The sequence below is a fragment of the Stegodyphus dumicola genome, chromosome 1, assembly GCF_044657685.1.
Source record: "Stegodyphus dumicola isolate Sdum_Otavi_A_Nest chromosome 1, ASM4465768v1".
Taxonomy (NCBI): Eukaryota; Metazoa; Arthropoda; class Arachnida; order Araneae; family Eresidae; genus Stegodyphus; species Stegodyphus dumicola.
In genome coordinates, this window is record NC_140768.1 from 220884829 (window position 1) to 220897403 (window position 12575).

At 35.2% G+C, this 12575-nt stretch overlaps 1 protein-coding gene across 2 annotated transcripts in view; it reads left to right on the forward strand.

Moving 5' to 3' along the window:
• Positions 1-12575, forward strand: part of LOC118194460 (polyamine-transporting ATPase 13A3-like) — a 130725-nt gene that overhangs the window by 70656 nt on the left and 47494 nt on the right. For both annotated transcript variants that reach the window (XM_085825879.1, XM_085825883.1), the window contains one exon: positions 11830-12018. In XM_085825879.1, the coding sequence (XP_085682005.1) occupies positions 11830-12018 (189 nt within the window). The remainder of the gene's footprint in view (positions 1-11829; positions 12019-12575) is intronic.

Sequence of the window (12575 nt, forward strand, 5' to 3'; positions counted from 1 at the left end):
GAACCAGAAATTGAGAGGGCGTTAGTGGAGAAGGTTCATTGGGATCGGTAAACACGTAGGTAATTGTTCTACAATTAATCATTGCCTGGATTTCAATGAGCATTGTTTCAAGCTCTTTCACAGTAAGGGATGATCGACCAATAGTTTTTCGTAAGCTGGATTTTATGGTTCGTACCATACGCTCCCAAAAACCTCCCCACCATAGACCCCTCTCAATAATAAATTTCCAATTCCTCTAGCAGAAAATAATTCTTTCACAGATGAGTCACTCAAATTTTTTAAAATATGTTTTAGTTCTTTGTCAGTTCTTTTAAAAGTCTTGGCATTATCGGAGTACACGGTGGTACACAGTCCTCGGCGAGCTAAAAATCCTCGGAAAGCTAACAAAAAACTTTCAGTGCTGAGATCAGTTACTATCTCTATATGTAAGGCACGAGTGACCGCACACGTTAACAACAGCATGTAAACTTTACCTTGCCTGTCTTTCGTAAAAAATGGACCAGCGAAGTCCAACCCTGTCACAGCAAATGGAGGCGACTCTTGGATTCTGTCTGGAGGAAGTGGAGCGATATCCTGTACCCCAGGACGAGCACTATATCGTCTGCATATCACACATTTGCTGATGATAGTCTTAACACGCTGTCTTTCCTTAATGATCCCAATATTTGTCTCTGATATGAGTTAGTGTCGAATTAACTCCAGCATGGAATAACTTTTCATGCGAGTCCATGATGATTAACTCGGTAAACTTGCATTTAGAGGGTAATAGAATAGGATGTTTTAAATTCTCGTGGCAGTCTGCAAATTGAATGCGACCTTTCAACCGAAGAATTCCCTCCTCATCAAGCCTTGGATTAAGGAAGTAGATGGAAGAATCGAGAATTGATTTTTTATTTGATAACTTAATTATTTCCACTTGATACGATTCTCCTTGCGTAATTTTTACCCAATAATGTTCAGCTGCTTCAATTTCAAAAGCACTTAAAGGTCCATTCTCTGTAGACCTTTTCCGAAGCCTCCCAATAAATCTTAATACATAGGCAGTAATTCGAAGTAATTTTCCTAAAGAACTGAATTTTTCTATATGCAAAATTGGGGATTCATTGTTAATTACAGGTACAGACAAAATAATACTTTTTCTTAACTCTAACGATTCTGAATTTGGTTGTAATTTCTTTTGTTTCGGAAAGTTTTCAGTAAGAAAACGTAACCAGTGTGGCCCATGCCACCACAGATTATTCTTAACTAGTGACTGAGCACTAATTCCTCGAGTCAATAAATCGGAAGGATTTTGTTTTCCTTCGCAGTGGTTCCACAATTTTTTGTTGCATATACCCTGTATTTCTGTAACACGATTGGCGATAAATGGTTTCCAATTATTTGGCGAACCTTTAATCCAAGTAATGGCGATTTCGGAATCACTCCAAAAATAAACATCTTTAATTAAATCACCAAACAATTTTTTCAAATATTTATACATTCGAGCAGCCACGAGTGCTCCCATTAACTAGTATAAACGAGAAAGCGTGATTGATTTTAAAGGTGCAACCCTGCATTTCGACATGGTAAAGGAAGTTTTAATTTCTGAATCACTCGTACGGTATCCGAAATATGCGATGGCCCGTATGCTTTAAGACTAGCGTCCGAAAATAGGTGAAGGCATTGGATATCAATTCATTGGATCGTCATCAAAGAAATTTCGCTGTATCGATATTTCAGTTAAATCATTAAGTTCCTCCTGCCAAATGTTGAATTTGTCCTTAATCTCTGCAGGAAGGACCTCATCCCAGTCAGAACCGGAACACCAGATTTTTTGCATAATAATTTTTGCCCGAATAACAAAGGGTGCAATAAATCCAAATGGATCGCATATTTGGGCGATACTTTGCTATATTTGATATTTGCGATAAGTTTCCTTTTTGTAGCAAAATCGTTTCCAGTAGAAAAGTTAATTAATTTTTTTAAATTTAATTTTATATTGTCCTCAATGGAATTCCAAATCATGCCTAAGAAATTCGATTCACTAGTTAATTTGTTATCTGATTCCTTAATCCCATTTGAGACCCATAAATCGTTTAATGCTTTGGAATTAGTTCTTAATTTTCTGAAATTCATCCCAGGATCCTTAAATATGTTAACCGCATCTACAGGTAACCGATATGCATCTTCAAACGTTCCTGCTCCAAAATATAGTTCGTCGACATAGACAGAAGAATTCAACATTTGGAAACTGTAGGGCATTTTATCTTCATATTTCCGAATGTGATATTTTATAGTGGCGGCCAAAATGAAAGGAGATATAGTCAAACCGAAAGCTACGCGACACATTTGCATAATCTTAAAGGAGTCATTATTTTCATTAAACCAAAGAAATTTTAGAAATTGTCTATGTAATGACCTTACGGATGAATAAGGCACCATAAGGAAAACGACACCAACATTTATTAAAAATTAACTTTCAAAGAATAATGGTAAAAAAATTAACATTTAAAGAATAATGGCAAACTCGGAGCACTACCTGGCTCCTACAACATAATTAACCTACCACCGGCCTCCTCTGAGGCTAATATGCAACTGTTGTCTCTCTCACTTGCTGGGCTCTGCCAGGCAGCTGATTGGCTCACCGCTGCCAGATACATGACACCCCCCCGGTAAGATTGTGCTACGCCAAAGCGAAGCAGAATCTGAAAACTGAACCAGCAAATACAAACTTAAATTGTATACTCCACATACCAAATTAATTCAAAATATATGAACATGTATACATGATGTAATAACATACTTTGAAATAAATGCAATAAACATTCATCTCACAACAGATGAACAGATGGCTTGATACAATACCGGAGTTCTGTAATAAAACATATATGCAATACTATTTCAAAACACACTATTATAATGCAATATTAAATGGAAACCAGTAATTTGATTTTCAAAACAGATGGAAAGTAGCTCTCGTACAATTCCGGAACAAAAGAAAGTAACTAATGCAAAGTTTTAAAACATATTAGTTCATACTTAGTTCACACCTATTTCATTCACCCACTAGTCTTGAAAGACCATCTGCATTTTTTAATTGTGCACCAGGGCAATGAGAAATATGAATATTATAGCGTTGAAGTGCCACTGCCCACCTCTGTAATTTGGCTGAATGCGGTGCCGACTTATACAAATATAATAATGGATTATGGTCTGTGATCAGCTCGATATTCGATCCAAACACCCAACACTCGAACTTTTTTAATGACCACACAACGGCATAAGCCTCGCGTTCAATAGTTGACCAGTTCTGCTGAGTTTTCGAAAGTCTTTGACTGGCAAAGCTGATAGGATGCAAACTGCCTTTGCTGTCTCGTTGTGACAAGCAAGCAACAACACCATATGAACTAGCATCACACTGTATGGTGTAAGGTTTTTCTGGTTCTGGAGTGTACAGTTTTGGTGCTTCACACAGTCGACGTTTCAGTTCTTAAAATGCTGATTCCTCAACATCAGTCCATGGAATTATCTCAGGAATTTTCTTTTTTGTAAGCTCCGTCAATAGGCGAGCTATTTCTGCATAATTCCTTATGTAATCACGATAATAGTTGAATAAACCTAATGCACTCTTTAGAGCAGTCTTTGTTTTAGGACTTTTTATAATTTCAATGGCTTGTAATTTTTCAGGATCAGGTTGATGTCTTCCAGCTCCTATTATATGTCCTAAATACTTTATCTCCGAGCGTGCAAAAACACATTTCTTCACGTTCACCGTAAACCCGAGATCACTTAATGTAGTTGGCACAGCATCTAAATGTTTGAGATGCGAATTCCAATCTGGTGAAAAGATAGCAATATCATCAATATATGCTTTTCAAAAATCACTATGTTTTCTTAAGGCATCATGCATCACTCGCTGAAAAGTAGAAGCTGTATTTTTTAATCCAAAAGGCATCACTTTCCAACGATACTGGGAACGATGTGTCTTGAATGATGTTAAATCACGACTTTCTTCTTCTAAAGGTATTTCCCAGTAACCTTTCAAGACATCTAAACAGGTGATAACATTCGCGTGTCCAATTTTATTGATTAGATCAGTCACATTCTCCATTGGAAAATCAACAGGCTTGGTTACTTGATTCAACAACCTGAAATCAATACATAAACGCATACTTCCGTCTTTCTTGGCAACACATACGACTGGGTATGCTATTTCAGCTTCTCTTGGCTCAATAAGACCCAAGCTCTCCAATTCCTCGATCTGTTTATCTACTTCCGGTTTCAAAGATTCTGGGATCTTATAGATATATGGCTTTTTTCTTTCAGCTCCAGGTAACAACCGAATTCTATGTTCACCAACGCGGGCTATTTGGATCTCCCCAGAAAATAACGCGATGTGCTTGAGTAAGAGCTCGTGTACTTCCTTTTGTTTGCTATCCTCTAAATGACTAATATCCACCTCGATGTTCCTTCTAGTTACTGCGCAATCTCCTTTATTTGGAGTGGTATGAATTTCTCCAAACTCAGAATCATCTTCAAATATCACTCCCACAGTTTGTGCTTGAACATAAAATTTTTTTTATTTTGTTCACATGAACATGCCTCACACTCCCATCGGGTAATTTAACTTTGTACGAATGAGGATTTACTCTTTCAACAATTTCACCTGGACCTGTCCACCTAGCATATAGCTTGTTGCTAGAGTCTGGTATAAGTAAATATACTAGATCACCATTTTTAAATTCTTTCAAACTTTTGCGACGGTTAAAATAATATGCATAAGCTTCTTGTTTTTCCGCGGCAGATAAAGAAGCGAGCTCAGATGCTTTCTCTAAATTTATCTTTAATTCTTGTAGATAATCAACTGCTGAATTACTCAGATTAAGAGGTAGTGGTATTTCACCGGACCATGATGATTTTAACACAGCTAAGGGACCTCTAGCTTCACGACCGTACATAAGCATAAATGGAGATACACCGGTAGTGCAATTTGGAACTTCACGATACGCAAAAAGTAAATAAGGTATGTGCTTGTCCCAATTAACAGGATCTGTTCGAATTACATGATGTAACATTTGTTTAAATACCCGATTCCATTTTTCCACTGAGCCGTTTGATGCTGGGTAACCAGGTGTCGAAAAACGAGGATGAGTTCCTAACCTTTTTTCGAATTCTTGAGTTAATTGTGAGGTAAAATTAGTGCCTTGATCACTACAAATTATTTCTGGAATACCGGTTCTCATAAAAATATCTAAAAGAGCCTCACAAGTAGCTTTAGCAGAAAGACTTTTTAAAGGTATGACTTCTGGCCATTTTGAATGATTATCTATCAAACACAAACAATATTTATGTTTCCTTCCTGAAGACTGTGAAATTTCACCAATAATATCTATATTTACTGTATGAAAGGGATATGGCGCGCGAACAATAGGAGTAATCGGAATTTTATCTGATTGTCTTTCCGGACTTTTTAATTGACATCTTTTGCATGTTCTACAATAATTTTCTACATCTTTGGATATGTTCGGCCAATAAAATGAAAGCTTAATTCTTTCTTTAGTTTTCCTCATACCTAAATGATTTCCGAATATGGAATCCTGAGCTAATTGAAGGACTTTATTTCGATAATTCTCGGGCAAAACTAACTGTTATATGTTTTCCCCACATTTTTTTTCTTTATGAAATAATAATTCGTCCTGTAAAAAGAATTATTCTTCCACTTCTGCGTCCTTAAAAGAATTTATTAACGTTTGGCAGTTTCTCTGATCGACCTTAAATTTATTCGATTCCGAATAACTGTTTAGTCTTTCATCATTCTGAATCGCAACTGAGCTATAAAAAAGATTTACATTTGACAGTTCAACGGCGCCAACCTCAAGTTGTTTTTGTTTATGAGTTTCCGGTTTCGTCTCGGGGAAGACTGTTGATTCATTCTCGTCTTCAAATATGCGATCCCATACATCTGGTGTAATTAAACATTGAACATTTAGCTTATCTGTCAACGCGAAAAGAGCTTCTACGCGCGAATATAGACAACTGTTTGGTTTTTTTGTAATAAATGGGAATAGTTGCTAACGTTGCCTCTATGACGTCGCCAAATGCGGAACTTAAAATGATTTTACCCTTACTTTCTCTTTTTAAATCAGGAATTAATGTAGAGTTCAAAATTGGTATTTCCGTACCTGAATCTTTTATAGCTTCTACTTGCTTCCCTGCAGTGTAAATAGTAATCTTTTCCAAGGAATAAAAATTAAGTTTTCCGTTGGAAAACTCGGGTTTTTGTAAATGTTTACAATTTACATTTGTAACAACCGCATTGTCCTTCGGTTTAGATGAAGTGTTAACTTTCGGTTTGACCGGGAAATTATCGTTCTGTTTATTGGACCTCTCAAATTTATTTCGCCTGTTCGGGCAGTCCTTAGCCAAATGTAAACTGCTACTACACACATAACATTCTCGCGGTTTAAACGAATGTTTCTGTTCATTTACCACTAAATCTTTTCTTAGCGCTGGTGGAATATATTTAGAGTTTTTGTTGTAGGAATCACGAAAATTAGCGCGTTTTTCACCTCTTATGTCATCAAAAGATTTACCTTTTGCGATGAAATAAGTGTCGCATTCCTTCGCTAGTTCTTCTGGACGTAGCCAACTTTCATCTTGTCGAACTGCAACATGGCACGCTAAATCACTATCCAATGTTTGAAAAAGTTTGTCAGAAATTATTAAGTTAATTAAAGACTCAAAATCAATGACGTTTCTACTTTTACAATAATGGATCCAACATGATCTTAAACGAGAGGCGAACTGCAAATGAGTTTTCCCCGTCAACCTTTGAGCTTGGCGAAAATTTTCTAAACATATAATTGGCGATGGTTCATATTCCTTAAGAATTAAAGATTTAATTTTTTCATAATCTTTCAAATCATCATCTTTAATATATACTAGAATATTAGAAGATTTATCACCTATCAGTTTAAGTAAAATTTCAGACTTAAACTCATTTGGTACGTTCTTATGCTTAAAAGCCCTTTCTATGGAATCAAAAAATAAGCTCCATGCTTCACTCTTTTTAGGTACGGAAATCGATAATGCCTGTACAGCTTTCAAAAGCTTATCTAATGAAAGTCTATTTTCTACGTTGTTACTTTCGATTTGCATTAAACGCAATTTCAGAATTTCTTCTGACTTTTTCCTTTCTTCAACGGTAGTATTAAGGAATTCAATAACAAAATCTTTATCTTTCAAATATTCTTTAGAACTTAAAAGCTTATCTTTTAATTCTACAACTTTTAAACTAGAATCGGCTTCTTCACCTAGTTCCTTCAACACCGAAATCAAATCACTTTTAACTACTCCTTTAAACATATTTAGAAGAAATTTTCCTTAAAATTACAACAAAAATTTCTCACCTTTTCTCAAAATCCAGTCGGTTTCGTTAGCTCTGGTTCTCGAAATCGAGAGCGTGCTGTAATGACCTTACGGATGAATAAGGAACCATAAGGAAAACGACACCAACATTTATTAAAAATTAACTTTCAAAGAATAATGGTAAAAAAATTAACATTTAAAGAATAATGGCAAACTTGGAGCACTACCTCGCTCCTACAACATAATTAACCTACCACCGGCCTCCTCTGAGGCTAATATGCAACCGTTGTCTCTCTCACTTGCTGGGCTCAGTAGGCGCTCAATCCCGGAAAGAATTCTATTGTTTGCTGGAAGAGTCCAAGATTTGTAGGTATGGTACGTGAAAGTAGGGATGAGCTAAGAGGAGAAAGGAAAAGGGATTTTGAGTATAGGCAATTTCAGTAGTTCCGGGATTGAGCGCCTACTATGAAACTAGCTCCTACTTTGTGAGCGTTTCGTTAGTAAGTATATTATTTATTATTCTTATTGATTGTCAGCCCTCTTTTTTACAGTTACAATTTTCTACAATACCTTAAGTAAATAAAAACTTTACAGTTACGTATTGTAACTTCATGTAATACTCTGTTATTTAACGTAATAAGAGTTCTGATAAATATTAAATTTCGTTGGAATAAACAAAATTATGTAATTTCGCCAAAACGTTATGCCTTTGAGCAAATTTTAAATAAACATACAATTTTACACTGCAAACACGTATTTCTCTACAAAATATTTTTTTTTGTTTCATAAACTGATAAAAATCAGTCTGTCCTTAAACAAAATGTTCAATAAAACATGGAGGATAAAAATAAGCAGTGAAACTCCTTCCACGGTTCCGGAATAAGTCAGTGAGCATATCCATTTTTCCCCTAGTACCCATTGAAAGCCATTCCACTATCTAATTATTTCCGTTGGAAACAATTCCGGAACCTTTCCTTTCTATTCCTCTCACCTGCGTATATTGAGCTCGCCCAGCTAACAATAGCAGGCATTCCGAGATTGACAGTCTAGTTGCTGGGCTCTGCCAGGCAGCTGATTGGCTCACCGCTGCCAGATACATGACAGTCTATCACCTTCAGCAATTCCTATCATCAAAAATGCTTTTTCAACGTCTCCACAAAACGCTATCTTAAACTTACGAAAATTTAACATAATGTCTAGTATGTTTGGATTTAGATTAGGTCCCGATTCAAGGCAGTCATTTAACGAATTCGTGTCCTCTGTCCTTGAGCTAGCAACGTACACAATTCTTACCTTAGTAGTTTCACTAGGTTGTATCACTGCTCGGTGCGGCAAAAAATATCCCAAATTTGTATCATTATTCAGGCATTCCTCTACAATTCCTTCTAATATCTGGTTCTCAATTATATTTTTATATTTCTGAAAAATCTCCGGAGTTTTACTTAGTTTATTGTGAAGGTTTGCGAATCGTTTCTTAGCTACCTTAAAATTATTTCCTACATTATTCGGACTGTATTTCCAGATTAAATTTGCCTCATATCTTCCGTTTTTAAACTGCAAATTTCTTTCAAAATGGTCTATTATTTCGCAGTCAATATCGGAATAATCATCAGAATCATTTATTCTCATATGTTTTAAGTAAAACCTCTTAAATCTTTCAACACAACAGTGTTTGTCATTACCGCTAAATTTTGAAAACAATTTTTATTTGTTTTATTTTTTCGATTCCTGCAGCAACACAACCAAACACGGAACTGGCTGCGTACAACCCTTCAGATATTTTAATTCTTTCTGAATAAACTACATTTCAGAATTCATCCCCGCCAATTAATATCTCAACATCTGTGTTATTTTTTCTTGAGCAATCGGCGATCTGCAACCCCAGGTGCTCCATGAAGTCTGCAATTTGTTTACTAGGCACACTGATGGGCGCCGAGGAAATAACACCCGAGATCAAACATTAAATTTTTATTTTATTATTTTATTTCCAATTCTGAATTTCGATTTCAACGCCCGGATAGGAATGATTCATTACTTGGTCGCACCAAATGAATAAACAGAAAGTCTTTCATAACAGATTGGAGTAAGTTTTAAATACTCGTAGTCGGCCAGTTTTTTCGTTATAAAGGATCTGTGACTGCCTTGATCAAGAATTAATCTAGTTAATTTTAATTTATACTTAGAACAAGCTTAAACTGTACAAGTTTGTAATAATATTTCCCTGGCATTACAGTCATTATTATTATCACCTTGAGGAACAGAAGCAATCAATTTTAAGTTTTGAACTTTATTTCTTTCCTCAGAATTTAAAGTCAGAGTTTCAGTTTCATTTTCGGAATAACCTTGTTCCGACTTTTTGTTTACAAGGGATTTGTTAGTACAAATCGATTTATTGTGATACATATCGCCCTATTTATTACATTTAGTTTTATTTCTGCACTTTTTTGATGCATGAAAGTTTTTAAAACAAGAATAGCAGCGGTTTTCGGATCTTAGTTTCTTTAATTTATCAGAAACATTCATTTCGCATTTAAATGACTCTTGCAAATTATCACAAAAGATGCATTTTCGGTTAACTGCAGTATGAAATGCAGCCGTGGGTGTATTTTTTACGTATTTTCTAGTTTCATATTTTGATCGACTCGCGGAGGCACAAGAATTTTCCTTTCATTTAATACTAGATTAGAAACTTCCCTGCATTTCATTTCCGTTTTAATAAATTGTGTTAATTCCGAAACTTCAAAACTTTATCTTTCGATCCTCTTTGCCGATTAAATTCCAAAACTATATCGTCCGGAATTAATTTTAATAATATTAGAATTAGTAAATGTCCATATGAGCCAGAAGTTACTTCTAAAGTTTCCAAATTACGAATCGAAACTTCTAATTCATCATACAATTTACGTAAAGCCTTTACGTTAGCAAAATTTTTAACGGCTTCTATATTGAGAATTTTATTCATGAATGAATTAATGATGAGGTCTTTTCGACCATATCTGTCCTTTAGTGATTCTACACAACTATCATAATTACTTTCTGTTAACTCAAAGTCAGACACAACATTCGAAGCTTGTCCCGTTAAGAATGTTTTTAAGTATGCAAATTTTTGTATTTTTGAAAGTGTTTCGTTTTTATGTATCGAATTTTCGAAACTATTCCAAAATTCATTCCATTGTTTGGGGTCTCCCCAAAATTTATCAATCATTAATTTTGGTAATTTCAGCGTACTACTCCCACTAGAACTGGAACTTACATGCAAAATTCCATCACCACTAGACTGCTTTAAATCAGAACTTTGGGGATTCCTCGCTGGCGGTACTGCGGTAACCGCACCTAGAAACTGCTTAATTTGACTACAAGCAGTTATACATTTGTCATTGTATTCTTCGCTTATACATACTATAATCTTCTTCAATTAAGTTAACATCAATTAACTCTTGTATTTCATCATCAAGCGTTCTCAAATTATTTTTCTTTTCGGTTAATAATTCAAACAATTTCCGTAATTCTTTAATCGAATTTTCCTTCCCTTCAATTTTTAATTTATCTTCAATCACTTAAATCGAAACTCGAAACACTTAGATTGAACACCTAAAATCTTCACAGTGCCTTAATTTACGCCGCATGCACCATTTAATAATTTGTGTATTTCCAAATCAGATGATGGTGGTTCAGTTAATTTTAACACTTTTACATTTTTAACAATATTTTAATTCACTATATACAGAGCGTATTCTTAGGCCGCCGCCTTCAACATGAACAAACTTTATTCCTTCAACTATGCGAGCAACAGCACCCGCTAGCCTTTTCCTTCAAATTACACAACAGCTGGAACCCAGATCAGGATAGGTCTGTGATCTGGTGGAATACTTAGTAGAATTTTCTGAATATCTTGCACCAAAGGATTCCTTGTCTTGTGTACTCGGATGGACTTCAAACTTGAGGCAGAGTCGCTATATAGTATGTTGACCTTTATTCCTAATTGACATTTTGCCAAATTGATGGCTGCTTTTAATGCAAGAAGCTCTGCCCGAAAAACGGTACTTTTTGTCTGCCAGTCGTCTTTCCCAAGTTTTAACCACTTCTCCTTCTTGGAGTACACAATAGGCGCAGCCTGTGCCTTTCTCCGTCTTTGAGCCATCTGTATAAATAGCTAATACTTTCTTATTTGGCGGGGTGTATTGCATGTGTGTTGTGTGCGATAAATCTGTATCTGCAGGGTGTCAAAGCATCACCTGCTTGCGCTTCTCATAGTCTGTGTGGTAGAATGTCTTTTTCCACTGAGAGACGTTATTTTCCAGGCGCAATGTCCTTACTAATAGTGATTCTCTCTCCACTAGAAGGTCCAGTGGAGGGAAACCCGCCAGCACATGCATGCCGCAGTTCGGGATGTTCTATAACCTTTGCATATGATCAAAAGTTGCATTCTTTGTATGTTACTGAATGCATTTTAGTAATCTGCTAATCTTCCATTTATTACAGACCTACGTGAAATATACTTCCCTTTTTGTCCTGAATGTTATATCATTCTTTATGCCGGCTGCACTGCCAGCTGTCTTAACAAGTATCAACGCACAAGCTCAAAAGAGATTGCGAAACCAAGGCATTTATTGCTTGAATTCCAGATACATAAGTCTTTGTGGAGGACTTGATGTTGCCTGCTTTGATAAGGTGATTTATGTTTCAGTTCTTAATGATTATTAAATATTTTGTAATTTAATCTTAAAATTTTCTGCAATAATAGTTTATGCGTCAGCAGTAAGATCTGTAAAATAAAAGAATTTTTTTATTATAAAGGTAATTAATTGACAGTTTAATTATATTTTTATTTGTTTCTAATGAATAGGAAATTCTTCTTTTTCAAAACATTTTTCAGATATTTTTCATGAATCCTATTTCGTAATTTTAGTGTATAGATAGATATATTCACTCCTCAGTGCAAATAGCGCAAATCAAGGACTGAAAAGTTTCTATTTTTTAAGAGGAAATTACTCTCATAAAAGAAAATATTAACATAGAATTAAGTTTATTGAACTTCCAGTACGTATGAAACATTTGTCTTCTGCCATCAGTCGGAATTTTAAGAAGAGAACTTTTTGATTTATTTAAATAATAATTGTACGTTTACCGGCAACTAATTATTTTTATACAGGTTGTTTTATGGTTTATATTTTGTTTAGATGTTACCATACGCAACATATTTCAAATACGCCAAAAGGCTTCATACC